Source organism: Bombus pascuorum, chromosome 14 (genome assembly GCF_905332965.1).
Source record: "Bombus pascuorum chromosome 14, iyBomPasc1.1, whole genome shotgun sequence".
Lineage (NCBI taxonomy): Eukaryota > Metazoa > Arthropoda > Insecta > Hymenoptera > Apidae > Bombus > Bombus pascuorum.
The window spans coordinates 4,414,659-4,436,723 of record NC_083501.1 but is presented as its reverse complement, the minus strand read 5'-3'; the positions used below and the strand labels follow the sequence as shown (position 1 = coordinate 4,436,723).

General features: G+C 37.1%; 1 protein-coding gene across 2 annotated transcripts in view; it reads right to left on the bottom strand.

The window, feature by feature from the left end:
* LOC132913881 (GAS2-like protein pickled eggs) overlaps window positions 1-22,065 on the bottom strand; it is a 90,490-nt gene that overhangs the window by 49,023 nt on the left and 19,402 nt on the right. For both annotated transcript variants that reach the window (XM_060972505.1, XM_060972506.1), the window contains exon 2: window positions 20,392-20,578. In XM_060972505.1, coding sequence (XP_060828488.1) covers window positions 20,392-20,562 — 171 coding nt within the window. In that variant the 5' untranslated portion in view covers window positions 20,563-20,578. The remainder of the gene's footprint in view (window positions 1-20,391; window positions 20,579-22,065) is intronic.

The window sequence follows — 22,065 nt, the reverse complement described above, 5'->3', positions numbered from 1 at the left end:
TATTTAACGACAAGAGACGATTTCACCTATGTTAAGAAATTCTGAAAATGAGATTGATTTCCTAAATGTTGTCTAAAGTTTCGAGGAATAAAATAAAATAAGATCGAATTTCTGAGAACAGAAGCGACCTATCAAGTTGGTAGTTATGCAATTAGAGCATTTCAAAACTCAATTACACAGAAGCGATCGTTTTCTATTGAGCAAACTTCTCGTACCATTCATACCGCGTATCTGCCGGCACCGTCGTTGTTAATCCGACTACAGGCGACTTGATAAAGCAGTTAAAGAGGTCAACTGGCAGACGCTGATCGATTGTTCCGTAATTCTTCATTTCCTGCCACGATACGCTACCATGAATTTCAATAATTCCCGACGGTAGCATAGAACCCAAGTCTAACAGCCTTTCTTCGAACCAATTTAAGAATCCTCTTTGTTTTCTAGTCTTACATAGATATTCGAGTCTTGTTCAGTTCGCTCAAAGAACAAATATTTCTTCTTTTCCTAAGATAATTGCTTGCATTCCTTTTGTTAAAAGATTTCTGTTCAAATCGCCGGAACTTGAGAAAGTTGAAAAATTTTGCTGTAGTTTAGATACAGTTTTCGAAGATTAAACATTGTTTGGAAGTTCGAGGAATAAATTCAATGTACCGAATTTCGTAAAATTTTAGAGAGTGAAATTGAACCTTGAAAAATCTGTAGAAACTTCAAAGACTGAATTCCGAGTTCCAAGTTTATCAAAATGCCAGAGAGTAAATTTAAAACCAGAATTTTTTTATGAATAATTGAATTCAAAGTCTCGAATTTTTGTCATAGTTCAGAGATGAATTCAGTATTACGAAATTCTCAGGAATTTCAAAGATTGAAACGTATTTTACAATGAATTGTATTGTAACATAATTATCGTTATTACCAAATGGATTATGGCGATTTTAATACATAAATTCGATTAATGTACATAGGATTTCTAGTCTTCGTCGTTAATGGTATTCCTAAATAAATTGTACTGACGTCAGACGAGGTTCGGAGCGCGTCACAGTACCAAAACCGAAGTTAAACATCCGCGAAATGCGAGAAACGGGGCGATAGAAGCGACGGCCAGCTGGAAATCGGAATAGGACATAACTGTTTCTCGAATTAATTTCCGAATGTTCACCTGAACGGCAAATTTCCGAAATCGGCAACGTAGAATCGATCTGTGACCCAGTCGCTTCACTCTTCGTGTCGAAAGCAACCCAATTTCACTGTAGAAACTTGGACAAACAATTTCCAAACATTTCATCGTAATCGAGAAATTACAAAATATAGCAATTGCAAGTATCACGTAACCTACTTAAAACTTCAAAATTTTATTCTGTAAAATATTTCTAAAAAATATATTTTTTAAAATAAGCAAATTATTCAATTCATTAAAACAGAGTATCGAATAATGCTCTTCGGTTCATGAAGAGTTACAATTAAATTTAAACGAAAGACAACATTTTTCATCCTATTTAATTGTAACCACGATCGTCAATTAAAAAATTCTCCGTCGAACGATAAAACCAATCAATTTCGACTAGTATGGAGCGTGACAAAAACGATTGTGCCCACTCTTGTCGCATTCGCAGGATTTCCAGACGCGAAGGCGAACGAAACAACGGCTGGTTAGGCCGTTGACACGTTCGCCTAATCTCTATATTATCCTCGGGGAGGTATCGAGCCGGGACGGCCGACCGGATGCTGTTACATAGAATTTTTACGAGTGTTGAACGGCTCCAGCCGTGGAACCGCTCGCATACCATCGCCTTATGGGCTCCACGTGCGCGCCGCTACTAGATATGAGCCCTTCCAACGTCTACAACGATCCAGTTGCCCTAAATTCTTCAATATGCATCGATTAATTTTCTCAATCATGCTAACTATATTAAAAATGTGGATAACCAAATTCTACAGTTCTAGAAAATTTCAAAGAGTAAATTGAAAGATTCGAATCTTTCAAGATGTCGAAGGATGAACTTTATTATCTTGATCAACCAATCTAACTATAAAGATCTTTAATTAAATCTACACGACAGTATAACCGTAAATCTCCAAGAGACTTAATAGAACTCAGGTATAGACACAAACGTCACACCAGCAGACTGTTGGAAGTATCAATTATGTAAGACTGTACGTAAAATATGTGGAAAGTCATTGAAATACAGCGAGATTCAAAAGTGAGTATATACCTTTCAAAAATGAAATTCGTGGAATATTGACCTATCTATGAATTCTTATTTACGTCTTTTTATCGTTAATTTGCATTCCTAGATGGCAACTTCCTTAGATTTTTTAAATTTATGATATGAATATCTTTTATATTTAAATGAGTTTCATACGAAATGAGTATAAATCAATGCTATAGATAATGAAATAATTTTATGAATTAAATTTTTGAATAATGAATAAATTTTATATTTAATTTAGTAACAGTGTTGTATAGATAGCTGGGTATTTCTTGTAATCCCATCCCCCCATGGGGCCATAGAATAGACTTGGTTTACAATGTTCTTTATAGACACTCGTCCCTCCACACTGTACCCACATCGTCCCACATCTCATCTGCACCAGCGTTCTATACTTAAGCTTTATTTATTACGTATTCACCCTCGTAATATATAGATTATTTAGAAAATGATTGAAATTAATATTTACATTCTTGCGTAAACAAGCCATATATTTAACAAAATTTCATTCCTGCCTATTTCCACTACCTGTCCGCTTACTTTCCTTCCCAACTGTCTACACAGTGGTCGTAAAAGAGGTCCATAAAATAAAGGGTTATAATAGTAGCAAGAAACGTTCAAGCAAAGTACGTACGAAAGTGAATCCTTTCCATGTAAAATCGACTCTTAGTCTTCATTAGCGTTCGATACAGCGATCTGGTTCTCTTCGCATCACGTTGAACGTCGAGTTTACAACCTCGAACTAATACAAATAAAAGGTACCATTGGTTTACCATATTCGCTCGAATTCGCGATAAACCACTGAAGAATAAAAGTCGACTTTACATCGGAAGAATAGCTCCCAGGTTCCACGTTGATCAGACCATTCTTTGTTCCTCTCGGCAAGTACTAAGAATTTTGTCATTAGGTGGTAATGTCAATACGATCCCTTTAAGTTATGGACCTTTTTCTACGACCACGCTAGCGTGACAAAGACCATACCCAAATCCATGTCATTTCGCACTATCTGACAATGAATTTTTAGCCTTTCACCTTACCTTTGCACATGTCCCAATGCACCCCGCTGGGGGTAGCCACCCACATGCTATATTTATTTTATTTTATTTTTTTTATTTACCAATGAGATATAACACTTTACCAAATGTTCTTCAGGACAAATTGTAAAAACCAAAAAAAAAAAAATGTCTCAACATCAAATTTTCCCCATTACATAGGACACTCAGGATCCTCTCCTTGCTCCTCAACTCCGACAAACTCAACATATAAAAACTGCGAGCATTCGACCACGAGACTAGTCTTGGGTACAGCCTTGGCCGCGATTTGAACAACTATTTTAATACTTTAATACTAATTTTTAATATAAAAATATAAAAGGACAGTCAAGTTAAGCTATTGCTCAGCTCTTCCTTTTTTATCACGAATTTTACGTGACGCTATATACAACAATTTTCGAATAAGTGTCCTGCTTACGATATCTGTACTCGCTTCGCACTCTCGCTGTATCTGAAAACGTGACAAGGGGTTGTGAAAATGAGAGTCACTGGTTCGTAGGAGAGGAAGAGAGTAGAAAAGGAGAGAAACGCCACATATGGTAATATAACCGAGCAGATGAGAGTTTGACGGCAGGATGTCACATTATGTGGCCTTTGACCCCCTCCCCCCTTCTTCTCATGTTCTGACATGGTGTCGTCTGGGCCGCGCCGACGGTGTGGGCAAACGCGCTTAATGAAAATGGCTGGTACACATTCAACATCGTAAATTAGAGCGGAGCCTCGCGAGAGACGCGTAACGTACGATCGCAGGGGAGAGAAGCGCGCGCGACATCGTTAACCGTAATGCCATGGAGAAAAGCGTAACGCGCCGCGGTTTCGTTTATTTGCTCATCGCAAACATGAACGCTGTCGCTGCGAAGAGGAAGCAACCTCTCTCGACCCCGTACCGATCGTCCGATCTTCCCTTTTCGTTCATCTTTGAATTTTGTACTCCTTTTCCTTCTATTGGATTATTTATGGTCTCTTGTCTTCTTTTGTGTTCATTTATCGTCTTTCTTCTTTCTGTCTTTTCTTCTTCGTTCTATAGTCAACAGGTTTTACGGTAATCTTCGTTTGTAAATAATGGTCGATTTCTAGGAAGCTGTAAAATATTTTTCGCTTGCATATTTCAAGGTAATGTTCGTTAATCAAGTTATCAAGTATGGGCTCATAATCTAATTACGAAATTCGTTGGATGATTTTCGAGTCTTGGAAAATTGTAAAACAGTCGGTGATTCCTAATTGCAAAGTTGTTAAATAATTTTCGATCCCGGAACAGTCTCTCGCTTGTATTCGCTTCTTTCTTCGACCCCCACGTTGATCTTACGGATTTTCCTCTCTCGTTTTTCCATCGATTTTGCTCGTTTGTCTCTTGCCAAATAAATTATTCACACAGATCGATAGCTCATACGAAGAAATTATACAAAATCAAAAGGAAATTTAATTTGTTATAGGATAAATCGAACAGTAAATCAATAGACTTATATCTAAAAAAAAAAAAATAAAAAGAAGAAATAAAGAGAGACGAGTAAGGAAAAACAAGCTTTCTAACCAATTAATAATAAACATCGTAATAAACAATGTAAAAAATTCTAATGACGAAGAATCTTAAGAAAAAAGGAAGATAGCCTAAAGATGAGGAAAACACTAATCGACTTCGAGGCAACTATACTTCAAAAAAGTCTCGAATCACGTATCCCTCCTACTCAAAGACGATAAATATTGGAACTTTCACGTTGCATACTGTAATTTGTGGCTGACACTCGTGTCGTGAATCATCTGCATGGTTTTTTCGCGTGTCACGGAAGTCGACGAGAAGAACCTCTTCCGTTTTTGTCGTTGTTAGCGCGCACGAGAAATAACTGGTCGCACAATGGCCAACTTTAATTGGTAGTTTTTACGCATGGGAAAAGGAGAGTCGGAAAAGCAAGCATTCCTGTAAAGTAGACGAGTCTATGGGTGAAAATAGGAAACACCGTGCCCCTTAAGAATAGAAAACATCCGCTTTTTAACTCGTTCTACCGTTACAAGATTTTCCCTGGCCCGTTGTAGAAACTACAAGCTATTCTTTCACGGTCGAAAGCCGTGCTTATTATATGGCAGGCTCGTTATTTGCGTTTTGGAGCGAATCCTCTTTGCCAACTTGCATTTTCCTTTCACTTCGACCCGGAATTAGGAATTTCGATGCAAAATTCTTCGACTCGAGATTAATTACGTTGAACTTGCCTTCTTTCCATCATTTCCGGCCCGGTTGCATCTCTCTAACGTCAGACAATATCTCAATCTTCGATAAAATACGAAGAAATTGTTATCGACGTACGTTATTTTTTCGTTCAATTTTACGTTAAATATTTTCTTGATTCGTTGAAAAATGTCTATGTTTGCTGAAGTAAGAGCAAGATTGAAACATAAAGATTGGAGTATCGCAACGTATCGGATTAGGAATTGGATGCACAAGTGGTTAATCGCTACTGTAAAATTATACAGTAGTCTACGAAAGTATTCAAACACTTACAGAAGTTTTTAATAGATATATTATCAGTGTTGCTCGTGGCACACTTTGAAACCAGCCTTATGTGGAGACTCCTATCTTGATAAGATAAATAAATATATTCTATATATTATATATTAAAAAATCAAAGAAAATATTCTTCAAAATGAATCTCCACGTACATTTCTCTGTTTATCTTTCTGCATTGAAAAAATATGGAATATAGCAATTACTAATCAATTTTATCGAATAACAGAAACTCGATTAATCTAATCGCTAACAACAATAGGTTACGATACGTAATCACCCAACACCCGTAGTTTCTCCCATATCTAAAAACGCGTATCTTCCAACGATTCATGTATTATAGTATTGTTAAAAGTACTTTATATCGAAAGCAATCAAGCTTAATCTTCACACTCATCATCGATCTATCGTAAAACTTTTAAAAATAATTTCTATGAAGAGCAATCTAGCCTAGATAATTCTAGCCTGCGTGCAATTTTCCACGACAATAATAGAATTCAATGAAAGAGACAAACGTAATCGAAATAGCAGACAAACAGGTAGAACATGTGCAATTGCTGTGCAATTTTCTACGACTGGTATATTGTCGCGCGCACCTATGCATACGCAGCTGGCACACGTGTAGACTTAATTTTTTAAACATGATTATCTCGTCACGCTTATCCAGCAAGAGGTCACGATACATTATCTCCAATAAATATGTAGCCATTAATTACGCTACGAATTATTTTGCGCAGCCAATTGTACGCTCAATTACTTAATAGCCAGCTGATGTGGATTACTCCGCGACGGCCGGTACACTGTGGGAAAACTGCCTTCAACCAGTCGAACACCGCAATACATTACGGCGAAACCAATACCCATTGGTAAATAGATATTTATGACGCGATACCGACCGACTGCCAACAAGTTTGATTCATCTCGACGAGCCGAACGCGTTCCAAGAACCACCGCGTTCGAGAGTTAATTGAGTTAGCGTCCAGTCGTGATAGGTGAGGTTAGGCGAGGTTAGGTTAGGTTAGCTTAGGTTAGGTTACGTTTGTAGATATCGTTGGAGGTTTGATCGATGATACAGAAGAGTTTGAAATGTGAATTCCAAGTTATAAAGGAGAATTGTTTTGTAGAAAAGAAATACATTTAGAGTTTTCAATGTGGTTGAGGTTAGGTTTACACGTATCTTTGATGGTTTGATTGATAGAAGATTTTGATATTGTATTCGAATTTGAATTCATACGATTACGGGATAGTCTGGTGAAAAAGGAATAACGTTCAAGTTCGTTGTATGATTGAGATCAGGTTTGCAGATACCTTTTATAAAAGTTACAGATAAAAAGATCAGCAAATGTAACAGTGAATGGTGAGATAAATGGGACAAACAGGTTTTCTATATGATTGAATTTAAGTATGCAGATATCGTATGGTGGTTTGATTAATAATGAGAATTTAACATATCTGTATTTTGATTCATACAAATGTGATATAATCTGGTAAGAATGAAATAAATTTATGGTTTTCTAGTTGTTGTCTAAGTTTCCTAGTTGAGATTAGGATGGTAGAAACGGTTGATGATCCACTAACTAGATAAAGTGCAACTGCTTAAGAATAGGAGAAACGGTTTCTATTCGAGCAAATTTCGCGTATGCAAGTGTCTCGTTTCGCTTTCGTGCAAATGCCACCAGCACTTTACACCGAATAGAGCACACTTTCCATCGGCTAATCCGTCTCGACGGGCGTTTGAAGCGGAACGTTTCAACGATTCAAATGTCCCGTCACAAGAGCATTGTGAATTGTGTGACACGACACCGACGCGACGTTTCGGTGACACTCGCTATTTGGTCTAATCTCGAGATAACAGAGCTTTGTGTTAGATATCGCGTTGTACAAATTGGCGTCCAAAGGACTTTGTGACCGCTGGAAATACGATTTCAGTAGCTAAATTTGTAGCGGAGGATTTTATATCGAAATCAAAGTTAGAAAGATGCGGAGTGCAGGTAACGGATATAGTTTAGAAACTTGACTATTCGACAATTTTCAACCGGAACAATTGGAAATCGTAAAGTTGAAAAATCAGGATTGCGAAAAATTTGATAATTGCAACGTTTCTTCGAAATATCTCGCTGGAAAAATTGACAAGCAGACAATTTTTCATTTGATAATTCGAAAATTGAAACTCATTGCAAATTGGAAAATTTAGGGAAGTTATCAATCGAAGAGGTTGCGAATCGGAGAAATTATCAACTGATGTAGGTCTCAGCTTTCAGAAATTGATAACATTAGCGATTCGAGCATTTGTCAACTAGAAAAATCCGGACCTGGGAACACTACCAATTGAGGGAATTAGGAATGAGGTAAATTATCAATTAAGGTAACGAGAAACGAGATGGAATTGCCAATTGAGGAAATTGAACGTTGACAAAACTAGAAATTGTACGGATTACGAACTGAGAAATTGAATTCCGTAGCATTCGAGAGAAAATTAATTTCTATTTCTGTATTACAAGTGTACATTTATTTTTACACCAGATATAGAACGGAATTCAAAAAAATATTATTTTTACAGATGATAGATTCAGTTTCCATTTCACTATCGTATTATTACATCCAACTGGGTCTCGATCAATCACAAAAACTTGCACGCCAATATACTTGCCATAGATCACGGTGATTAATCTTAATTACCGAAGCATAACGGAGATTGATAACAAACAACCGGTGAAAGATCAAACACGGCAATATGTCTGCCGGCCAATTGCTTCTTGTATTAATTAACATTCCTCTTCGTATATCACGACATATCTATCTCATTATTCCATAAACCCATCCACTAAAAATAATAACCGATAACGATAAACTTTTCATACTACTACTCGTAATGTTACTAAAAATAAAGTTACTAAAAATAAACGATTTACAGTAGGACAACCTGAACCCTGTAGAAATAAAGTACAAAATCTGTATTTTTATCAATGGTTTTATCACTTTCTACTTTTCAACAAATTTATTTCTAAAAACGCGTCAAAACTAACGTAAACAGTTTAGTAAGCATCATTCAACGTAAATAAGATTATCAACCTTATCCAAAATATCATTGTCCAGAAAATACACCTAACGTACGAAAGTATAGCAAACCTTTATTCTTATCAAATTTTACTCACGTGTGTGTCTATCTTTTAAAAATTTGCTTCCAAAGACAGGAAAGGAGATAATAAAAAAATAAGACACAAAAGATTTAATAGGAAGAATTGTAAAGTAGCAGGACCTTTTGTTAGGCTGTCTACGTTTCCTGGAATCGTGTTTCTACTTCAGCTACCCTTCGCAAGGGTGGGAAATAGAGGCAAAACGATTTGCTGCCGGCTGGTCTAGCCGAATTTTTCTCCTTTTTTTCGAGGAATACCAGAAATAAACAGTCAGTCGTCCTTTCATCCGGCCTTTTTCACGTCTAAATATACCGATTCCTCCCCCTGGATGCAACACGGCGCATAGGACTGCGCTGGAAAAACAATCGACCAAAATAGAATGTCGAGCGACCATGATGATGCTGGAGACGACTGTCTAGGACCTTTTGGGATTTACATATCTTCAGTTGCCTTTTAATCCAGTTCCAAGTCGAATTCCTCTGACTAATCCACTGGATAATAGGTACAAGGTCTTTTCAGTTGATTTTCAACTGGTAATGACGTTTGAGGGTCTTTCGCAGGGGTCATAAGTCTTTTAGAACGTCGTGTAAAATTTCTTAGGAGTGGAAAAGTAAGATGTCATGTCCAGAGTAGAGGATTATCATATCTCTTAGACCTTTCTCTTGAGTGTTTTATTTTATTTTGGTGTTTCTTCATGTTTCTTATTTTTTTTATGGCAATTGTGGAGAGTTTGAAAAGTACTGGTAGCTTTAAATTATTTATTTTGAGATTTTTTAGAATCTTAAGATCAGATTCTTAGAATAATTGCAAAGGCAGGAGAAGAAATACCCAGTGCAAGGAAACAAAAATATACAAAGGCTATAATATCATTTGGATAATTTTCAATTTCAAGAAACGGTTCAATTCTGAGACGTGAATACTTAAGAAAATTATCACGAAATTAAAATCATAAAAGCTGTCGTATATTGTGTAATCCTATAGGCCGACAAAACCATTCGAATAAGATTAAAAAGACAACGTTGTGAAAAAGTATCGTTTAAATATTTCTATAAAATACTTTACATTACAGAAGCATATAGATGAGAAATAAAAGATTGAAATAAATGACCATAATGATGAAATTACACAATAAAGCCATCCATACCACACAAATCTTATAAGCCATAATTTCAAGAAGTAATAAATTATCACCAAACTAAAATAATGATGGATACTAATAAATATACGTAAAATGGTACTTTATTCGAAAAGGAAAGAAAAGTAAGAATTTGAATAAATCATAATGATAAAATTATACGTATATATCGCACGAATTTTATAAACCACGAAGCTGTAATTTCAAAAAAAGGCACTTCACCGTGAAAAAAGAAAAAGATCAGAGGTAAAATTACAAATGCACGCATACGTTATGCAAATGATGCAAATGATAACATCGTAACATATATCTCATTGTGCACGCGCTGTGCACAAGATATCAAGCTCAGTATACCACAACTACAGAGTTACATAATTATGTACATGTGTCTATTAATGAACGCTAGTGATAAACTAGAATGAAGGGTTGATAAAAGTTAGCAGAAAAGATAGTCTTTCGATTAGATTCGTTCCTGTTGACTACAAAAATAGATTGGCCTTCCGAAAAGGATAATCAGTTGGCAAGGACGACTGGCTGAATATCTTTTTGTATGCAAATGCAAGTAAAATGGCCTAGAGTCGTAGATACAGCGGTGTACGTGGAAAACAAGAGATCCTGGGACAGATAGGAAAACACGCGTGTCAGAATGCGGATCGCGAACGATCACGTGTCCTTATTACGCGATTCCTGTGGCAGTTTCACGTCGTGGAATTTCTTATTCGCCGTTCTTTCCCATACGAACGAACTGGATCAAATTTTGATAAAACCGGTCACAGAATATTTCGCGTTTTAAGCGGTCTGGAAATGTGGGTTTGTAGATTACGGGGTTGAACGAGTGAATTTTTATCCGCTGTTTTAGATTTTAGATTATTTCAGCCCAATGGTTTTTTAAATCTTAATCATTTTAAATCACCGAAGATAAAATCGTAGAGGAACTTATGATATTATGTTGGCAACTAAGTTTTTTTTTTTTTATATATTTTATTTTGGTTATTTTACAATTTGTCCTTATGGACATTTGGTAAAGTGTTATATCTTGTTGGTGAAGAAAAAAAAAATAAAAATAAAAAATAAATATAGCATGTGGGCGGCTACCCCCAGCGGGGTGCCTGCAACTAAGTGACTGCGGATTTTGGCATTAGGTGGTATTGACAAAATCCGCAATCACTTAATTGCCAACCCAATAATTCCTATGAGATCGTAATTCGCGATCCTTAATTGCATTAATCGATCACTGATCTAAATCAATTTCTGATGCTTTTAGGTATTTTTTTAGGTATCAGGTAAATGGGCTAAGAAGGTGAAAAGTTTCATTAAAGAAAAAACACATAATTTAAAAAAAGAAAACACTTGACATAAAGCTAGTCGTAATAAAAATAACTTCAAACTAAACAAAATAAAGACTTTCGCCGTGAAAATATATACAAGGCATCCCGCATTCTGCATTTGCAAACAATAAAAAGATTTTGTGTGTATATAATCCTGTTCTACCATGTTTCCGAGTTACAATAAATAATTCTATCGAAAGATGGATAATTGAACTAATCTCACATACTTATTTACAAACGTAATCCAATATTTGGATGTTTGAAGTTGAATCTTGTATTCTGACCCTGCAAACACTTCCAGTCAATGATAAAGTCTGCAGGTTTGCGTTCGTACGCAAGCAGATCATTTTGAATTGAAAGTAGAATGAAATAGGACATGTCTGAATGATCGTACGAACCTTTCATTATATAGGTTCCATTATTAAGAACATCAAGTTTTTTCAATTGTTTTCATACGTAGAATCCAGTGGACCAAGTGATTCATCGTTGTTGTGAGACACTCTGTATATAATATACTTGAAAAGATACTTGACTTAATATGAATTCCAATAAAAATAATTCCAAGGAAAGAGGAAAGGGATGTCATTAAGAAACTATATACGCAATTACTCGATATTAAAAAATGACACTCGGCCTAAAATAATTCTTGGTCGAGCAACAATCCCGAAATAGCTTCTAGCGAATCAACGACACGATTTAAGACGACAGTGATTTATCGGACAGCTTCGTCCAAAACGAAGCAACATATATCCTCGGTGATTAGCCTGTTCCCTCTAAGCGTGACACAATTAATTTGCATGATTCGCGCGTCGATCGGGTAAGGACAAGCGTCGTTTAATCCCAATTACGGCGTCGGTTCGAGTTTCTGCCAACTGCTAATTGGTAAAAAATCATCTTCGTCCAGGAAAGCGATTCTTGGAAGTTGAAAAAGGGGGACATGCCGCGTTACGCGAGTCGAGACCTCGATGGAGCTGCCGTAAATTCTAATTCACTGTGAAAGAAGGAAGACAAGGAAAGCAGATGTCGACAATTGCGCTTGATTAATCCAATGCCTGGCCATTCTCTCTTCGAGGAGTCTTAATGAAACGGCTTCCTATTTTACCAACAGACGTCCTTATTACCGATTTACCAACTTTCCTTCGAGGTATGTCTCGTGTACCTGCTGTTTATTGCGATAGAAGCGATTAAATTGAAATTGACTGGATAATAAAGTTTCGAGTTAGGTGAGCTTGAATAGTTCGCGATTGTCTCCTTTTACATCTCACTGAGATTCGCGGGATTCGTGAAAGGACATAATTAAAAATAAATTAAATAATTAAAAGTTTAATCTAATTAATTATAAACATCGTTCATGGAACGAGGGTGAAAAATCTCTTGACATCTAAAGCATTAACATCTTTCATTGAAAAGATTGGAATTAAAGAAGATTACAAATTGAAGTCTTAGGAGGTATGTCAAGAGCTATTAAAAATTCCAAGAAATCTTATACTGACTAGAAGAAGCAATGATAGAGTAGAATAAGTCGAGTAAATAAGCAATCGGTTGATTAAGCAACGATAGTGAGACAGCTGGTATATAAACACGGCAGGTATAGTACAAGAACGGCGGTATAAAAGCAATTGTAAGCTAAATCCATTTCTGTATAAGCTGACAAGGCTGGTATTAAATAAAGAAATAAGTAAATGTAGATTACGAGAATTAAAAATCTTTTACGATCTGGTACCCTTGCCGGCCAATATCTCAGATTCTTTTCAACAACCCTCCGCGAAAGCTGCGCGCAGACACGCAACACCCACGAGCACCTGCACTTTTCACGCAACCAAGCGCAGTTCACCTAAAGCTTGGCCCACGATCGTCCACCGCAGATCGCCATAGGTTGCGGCTTGTGGACTTGTGGAGCAGCCACAGACGGTTATCGTGACTCGTTATTAGCGATTGTCGTAGTTATAAATTCATGCCAGAGAAATATTTAGAGTAGGCAGCCGCGATAAAGGAGCAGACAAAGGGGCAACCGAGTCGGTACATCGGCTACTCGCCCCCGTTGCGCCAGCAAAGGATTACAGACATCTTTGTCTCTTTCTTTCTTTCTTCCTCTCTTTCTCTCTCTCTCTTCGATACGACCGAAGTCGCATAGAATTTCCAATCCTCGCGGCCTATTCGCGAATCACCTTCTGCGACTACGTAGACTTTACGAGCCGTGACGACAGCCAAGGTAGAAGAGAAGGGCGACCTACGTAAATGGTAGACTGCGGATTTTTGATGCATTCGTAGAGGACTTTGAGATACAGAAGTGCACAGAATTGATACTAGATAATGTTGATATTCGATGGCTGGAATTTCTCAGTTTGGTTTGATAACAATGGAATATTCGAAGAATTAAATGTAATTCCACATGAAAGCTAGATAGGAAGAAGCGGGTTCGATTCGGTGGTAATAGAAGATAAAAAGAAGAGACGAGCGTGGTTCAACAGCAATGGGAGATTTAAAGAATTGGTTTCATTTAACAAAAGTAGATTATTCGCGTGGAACAATGATATATGAAAATGTTACAGAAATCGCAATGGGGAAAGGCGCAGTGTCTGTAGAATTAAAACTGAGAATTTGGTACCAGAGCCATTTTTATAGATTTGACTCAACGATTTTGAGAAAAATATAGATTTGCGAAATTAGGTTGATGAAGATAATCGTTTGGAAATTAACATACGGTCCATTAGACGATGGCAAACCTGAAAGATTCGTGAAATTTATTCAGAAAAGTAGAATGTAATGGCAGAAGCTCGTTAAAACATTAAGATTAAATCTATTTGCACTACAGCTTACTGGTGGCTTATCTCGCGATTAACACGATTCGATACGAAGTCGGTATTACTAAACAGAAGTTGTAAACTGCTAAAAATACTTTGACAGTGACTATGCGAGTAGAAGTGCCATTAAATTTCCCAATAACTGGTTTCAATATACGAAACGTTTATTGCCGGAATTAACCTCGGACACTTGGAGGGACTAACCTTAATGAAACCTTCTAATGTACATAGTTGGTTCTACATTCTCTACCACTTAACGACAATTTTTCTGTGTGGTATTAATACCTAGCTTTAAAAGAACTTGTTCTATCTCTTCGATATTTTAAAATCCTCGACGTTATTAAACTATTTGACAATTTAAACTAAATTGAAACCTAATTCAATTCCTCGTCCATCGCCATCCAATTTTTCATCCACCTCGATTACCTATATTATTTCTGAGAATATGCATTTTGCATATGAGAACTGGTATTTTTCAAATGCAAGAATTTTCAAAATCTCGTGAAACGATTTTTGAGACATCCTCTATGCATCATGTTACGTACGATTCGTCTTCGTTTTTGAGATATAAACAGAAATACCGATAGTCGTCGTGTTAGGGCATTATTCTCGTACTCGCTGATACGAGCTGCACGTTTTTATAACGATTATGTTTTGTATCGATAAGAGGGAAACATTGACCTCGTCAATAATATTTACACCGGACAGCGATGTTAATTAATTGCATTAAAAGTTAAATAGCTTGGATGTATCTGATTACAAACTTGTTCTATTCTACTTCACCATCGTATCTCGAAAACGAACCGACCCATCGAGCACATAACATTCTTTGCTCAAAATAGCCTCCCACACAACGTGGCAAAGTTCATCGATTGAGATCTGCATGGAACAATCTTTCGAATGACATACTTTTCTTTCTAATACGCTTTTGTATATTATGTGCATTCTGTGCACTTCTGCATCCGCAAATCATCCGCAAATAAAAAGAGCCTAATTCCGAATCCGATTCGGCGATTTTACGCGGCGTAACCGCGACAGTTCGCGAGGAGTCGAGTTCCAGCGATCGACTCCTCGTAGATCAGTGAAAGTCGAAGCAGCTACTCGCTGCTCGCGCTGCCGACAGCCAATCCGACACACGAGAGACTGCTCTATCAGCGCTGTTCAATGGCACACGCGATCGTGCGCGGCAGATACGAGACCCGTGTTTCTTTCGACACGCAGCCTTCCAACAGTCGCAACGCCACGGGGCTCCAATTTCGGCATTTAGTTTGACAGTTTGGCAAAGCATCGGGTGAGATCGTGTTGGCCACATCGCTCCAACGCTTCGATCGTCTGTTTCGATTAGCTTACATACAGTGTCGCTGCGAGGTAATTAATCGGGCTGGATTTTCGTGAATTTTATAGAATCAAGGGGTGGCTGGATTTCAACCCCCTCGCTGCGACGACGTTGATCGAATATTTATTAGAGACTACAATTGAAGGGTTCGTAACAAAAACGATCATTAACTACACACGTTTGCTTCTTCTTTTTTTCTTTTTTTGGAAATTGAAAGAATGCTCTTATTATATTCTGTAATTAATCGATTAATATCGTCGATATTGATATAATTATAGTAAACGTATCTGTTACATAAACGAAATTCTGCAAGCTCGAGAGAGTTGCTTCGAAGAAATAACGACGTTAAATTCGTATGAACATCGTAGGCGGTTCAAGATATGCAAATATCATGATTATCATTAGAAACTCAAGCTGCGTAACTGGACAACTTATTTATCTCTCAATATCCAAATTTTTAAGCCATTTAGGTACATATATCCGACGGATAAAAACCAAATACTTCATACTCGTTACATTATGCAGGTGTACTTAGATACCTTTATCGAGACCGTTCGATCAGTAATTCAGACCTATCGAATCTGTTCATCTTAAACACACCCTGTAGTAGCAGCTGCCGGAGCGGCAAACATCGAAAAACCAACATGCAGAACGCGATCTTACTAAATGATACAATTATAGGTGTATCGATCGTTGGAAACATTTTGACTACTATACTTTATATTAAGATCAAGATACAGTCCCATTCGTAAGTATTAAGACACTTATGATCTCGCAAGAAGGTACACAGAAAGAATAGAAACACACCCGAACACAACGAACAACACAACAAACATCGCAAGAAGACTAAAAAGGAAACACCCAATAGATCTCATAAAAAACGTAACCTAGCAAACACGATGATGGCACCCCGCTGGGGGTAGCCACCCACATGCTATATTTTATTTTTATTTTTTTTTCCTAATAACTGAGATATAATACTTTACCAAATGTCCTTCAGGACAAATTGTAAAAACCAAAATAAACTATAAAAAAAAAACTTATGATCTTCGTATGAAATTCGACGATTGAGACGTTTCGAAGGTATCGATGGATTTTCTGAAAAGTCAGAATCCATGGAAATTGTAATGAACAAACGTGACAGCTACAAGGCAAAGAAGCAGTTTATTATCAAACTGACGAGAGTATTACTGCACTCATCGTGAGATTCTTCTTATAAAACATTGAATATTATAACAATATTCGAACAAGATAATCGTTCGAGACCTTACAAGATAATAATTAGTTTGCTAATAACGATTGGAAGATAATTTGGTAATAAACTGTTCAATTTTCACGAGTGTCTCAATCGATAAGATTACATGCATGTAACTCAACAACGTGTTTATGACTTCGAACAATTCTTCGAAGGAGATAATAATTCCTGGACGTTTTGTTAATTACTTTAATAGCAACGATTAAAAGATGGTCTCGCGATAAATTGTCAGGTCTTCGTGATACGTATTTCTGTAGCCGAGCGTATCGTTAAACTAGTCGCAGTTGACCATAAACCGAGCTAAGTTACGCCGCTATGATCGCAACCACGCGACGACCAGTTATTTCCACCCGATGCAAATTCGCCTTTTATCTGGATTGTAAATTCCGTGAAATTTATCGCAGATTCTTCCAGCCAGTACCCTCCCTTTGCAACGCGGATATCGTTTCTGTTTTGCACGCCTATTCGCCCGTAACCCTAAACTAAAACGCGATAGAACAGAAACGAATATCGATGGTGGCGTGGTTAATAATAATCGGCATTCCAGTTGCAGACGCTGATTTTTCACGGTTTTCGCGACCATTCGGATCCGGCCTAATGATCGCCTCCGGTTCCAATACTCGCCACGACATTCTCCACTTCTGCCTTTGCTCTCCAAATGCTTTATCGCGCGCAAAAGCACGTCGAGAACTCGTTTCGAGAGCTCGATGTGGACCTTTGATTATTTTACTGAGGAATTCGTTCAACGGTTTTACCACGCGCTGGCTCGTGCAAGAATTCCAATTATGAGGCTACCGTTTTGCCTGTTAGCAATCTATCGCTCGAAAATTTTCACGTTTCAATTTTTTCCAGCATACGGTTTTTTTACGGTTGAGTGTTTTTAGGAACAGACGAAAGTGCATCTGGAAGAATAAAAGTTGCGTTCGAGGAATTCTTCTCCGTTTGATTAAAATTTCACTTTTCGTTTCTGTATGTTGTTAGAGAGATAGAGCCAGGGTTGTTACTTTTAAAACTTAAAATTCTAGAATATTACACGTAACGATTCGGATTGTTAAATATCATTCTGTATCTTGCATTTCCTCTTATTTTACGTTTACTAAATTTTAATATTTAATCAACAGCGTGGAAACTAATACTTTTACTCTTTACCGTTACTCTTATGTTGTTCTCATAATGAGAATAAAAGTGTCGTTATTCGCACAATTTCTGTATTTTCGTCCAGTCGCGGGGAGACGCGTCAACGGGAGTCGTAAATTCCCGTTACGATTATAACAATCGACACGACGAACAGGTCGATCCCCTTATTTCTTGTGGGATAATAGGGGTGTTTGTTGTAAATTTTCAACAATTTATTACACTTATTATTGCGCCGTGTCGGAAGATATATTTGATAATTGTATACTTGCTAGTGCTTCGTATAAGCAAAAAGTAGATTAAGTTAATGTCGCGTAGACCGTAGTGGGGCCTAAGTTTGCAGCAACGGTAGATGACTACGTCGAGATTGAAAGAACAATAGATTTGACTGATCTAAATGTGTAGCAATAGTAATGACTGCGCTGAGATGGAAAAACAGTAGATGACTGCTCTAAGGATAAGACCGTTGACTCGACTACACGAAGATTAAAAGAACAGTAGAAGACCCGTCTCGTACTATTAAGGAGAAAAGCTCGGTGTGGGTGCCTTTTTGAACTAAAGTGAGGATAACGATTGGTTATAGCCAACGATAATAAATAAAAACATGAGGAGAAAGTCTCCTGCAGTTAAGGCTCATGGGTGTCCTTGTTCATGGGAAATACCTGCTATTCCTCTAGACAAACATCCGCTTTCTACGTAATTTGTAAGAGCGTGCAATAAACAGAAGGACTGTTCAAAGGACCATCCATAAACCGAAAATACTTATACGAATAGAGATTACGCTAAAAAGATTCGGTTTATGATGGTTGCTTAGGTTTATTGCGGGTCAGTGTAACGATGTGTAGGCCTTGGCGACCAGACCATGAGGGACGTCGCACGGACCATCTCACGCGACGTAACAATTTCACTGGAAGCTAAATTACTCGCGAAATTAGAAGAGAATCTAAGAAAGTTCAAAGATCTCGAGCTAAAATAAGAAACGTTCTAAAATAAGAAACAACTTATTAATCGAAAACAGAAGACCGGGAGAAGCGATGGTTCGCAACCGTGATTCTCAGTAGCTTCTTGAAAATTCTACGCGTGAGTAACGTGAAAACGGCGCGTGCAACAAATACACACATTTATACGACTATTAATACAGTGAAGTGTTAAATGGAAATGCATAGAAGCCACATGGGGCACGTAGTTTGGTCGCGGATCGTGAAACAGAGGAAGAAGGATGCGTGTGACGTCCACCGGAAGCTGTTGCTTCAACGCCACTTGAATTATGAATTAAGTCGGCGCGTGCAAGAAACTCTGTGACACGATGAGGAGCGACTGAAACGAGCTACTTGGTGCCCCTATTTTCCTCTTTTCTTTCCTTTTAAATTTAAACCGTTGCGGCGACAAAACGAAAACGTTTATTCTTTCGTTATTCTACCATAAGTCGAGTTCTTAAGTATCTGAAATACTATAACTATAAACTGTTACTACAATAAAACAGGACCTGTCTACGAATAATTTTCCTATTGTACTCTTTAACACACAATCCTAAATATATTACAATCTACCAATCATTTAATAACCAGAAATGCCGCGGTAATAAAATTAACTTACGACACGACCAAACGGAATTGAATTTCCTTTTAACAAGACTTCCTTCACCTTACAAATATTAAAAGTCCTCGCAATATCATAAATCTCCCGCTTTACGATACGTCTCTAAAGCAAATAATTGTAAATTACGCACATATACACGGTGAGTCAAAAGTTACACTTTTGAGAAACAAAAGCCTAAAATCGAACCTTCGTCCTATTTCATTTTCAATTCACCGTGCATGTAGATATCTTTTCTTTACTTCACGATACATAGTCGTGGAGGAATTGAACACACCTTGTTTTCCGTGATAAGAAACGAAAAAGAAAAAGAGAAGAAATAAATAAATAAGGTACTACCGTTGGCAAACATAAGAGATAAGATTGATCATTGATCGAAATGGGGGCAAACTCTTAATTTTTACTTGCCAAACTTAAATCGACGTTCTTCCATAGTAATTTGCGTAGAATTTCTTCAATTTCCACGCGCGGGTAACTATTTTTTTTAAATTTTTGATTTTACACGAAATGTTCCTATACACACGTCTATCAATATTCTATTTATCGAATCTTATCCCATATAAATTCTACATGTCGATTTTTATTTACTACGATATTAAGTTTCATTATAAAATTGTATTCAATTTTACGCCTTGCGACTGAGGCAATCTAGAAAAATAGTCGTGTCTTACGAATGTTGATAAATTCATTGGAAATAGAAGATAGTCAACTATGTGTATTCGTGCAGCTTTTACTTTTCCTTTCATAAATCATAATTTTGATATATCGTCGTGTATACAGGGTAGTTTATCCGTTTCATGGTTCTATTTAGGTCTACCCTGTATATAGTTTCATACATACGCGCGAAGATAGACAGTTGGAGCTAGTTTATATGTACTTCTGGGAACGTATAAATCGTTCTACGGCCACTTACTTTGCAAAGAGCGACGCCGGTGTCCAACCTGTCCATAAAATTGTCAACGTTGATTCTCAGCTCCGGATACAGCGCGTTCAACCACTCGGCCAGGTCCTCTTTCATCGCGACCAAATACTCCTCCGAGGATTTGAAGGGCCTGTAAGACCTCGCCTCCAGAAGCACCGACATAATGCCTGATCGATACCTGAAACACCAATTGATCCTGCTTATCACATGCTTGACAAATTTTTGCCTTTATCGTGATATTACGCATGAAATTTCCAAGTATTTAATTTTGAATAGTAATAGCCACCAAACGATGACTTTATTTATTATTATTCCTTATATATGTGTGGAATTCATTTTGGATATTTACTTTAGATTAACAGAATAAGTAGCTTATTAAGCAGTTAACTGCGTTCGACGTGTATACTCGTCGTTGTTTGATTTTATCTGCGCACCCCGTAAGGTATTTTTGAAACTAAATTCCGCAGCTAACGAGTTAAATTATTTTGCGTAATAATAATAGAATAAACGATTGCAAATAAATGAAGTTGCATATATAATTTTTTAGTATTGAAGAAAATAATATCTTCGTAGTGTTTATTAATAAAGTATAGAAGTATATCATTAGAAAAAGTTAGAAAAATATCATTACTGTCTAATCGTTTCAACTATGATGCAGAAATGCTACACTTCCAAATATACTATACTCGTATTACACATATATTGTTTATGATTTTGTTTTTATTTCTCTGCAATTGTCTGTCCTTTTTACTTTATTAGAAGTGGAAGTCGATCGAGCACGAACGTTTAATTCAGTCCGATTTTATTTATAGATTGGTTTATGGATACGAGTGGGTCGCGGCTGATTGAATATGAACGGTTATGGGCTTTGCGGTTAGCATGTGCATACTGTGTGGTAGGTGTTTAAATGTCTTTTTATCGGCTGTGAGATTCGTGATTACATATACGCGAATTTAGGTGTTTCTACGATCTTAGCAAATTTGTTAACTACCTCATCGGTACTTCGTTAAATAACAATAGAACTCAATCGTTAATCGTTAAAGGAGCGCATAAAATTATACAGAAACTATTCCAATTAACTGTAGGATATCTTAAAACTATACTTAATAATACAGACTAAATCGTATTAAAAATATTAATCACCAACGAGTGGAAATATTAATTTAAAAAAAAAAGTATTTAAAAAGACTAAAAAGGGAACAATTAATTCATCAAACCTTCCCTTTCACAAAGGTACACAGAAATACTCAAATGAAGCTAAACCGATAATTACAGGTCTGGCTGGAACAAAGTATCCCAATAGGATCATTTATCAGCGAACACAATTTGCAATTATAATACGACAGACCGTTTTCCCAAGCTGGACGATCCACCAGTAACCGATTGAACGACGTGTCAGAGTGAAACACATTGTCGATGAACAATAAAATTTCGAGGGATTTGCAAGACAATGGCCTGGCCTGGTCGTTTGCTTGTATCGTCCTAGAGAAAATTCTCCCCTCTGATGGCTACTACCGGTTAAACCACCCCAGAAAACGCTACCGAACAATGTGGCCAAACTCGTGCCATATCCCGCTCGAAACTCCCCTGGCTACCCCTATAAATTTCCATTGGTCTCATAAAACGATGGACCCGCCGATGCGATTGCCCCTTTCCAAACGAACG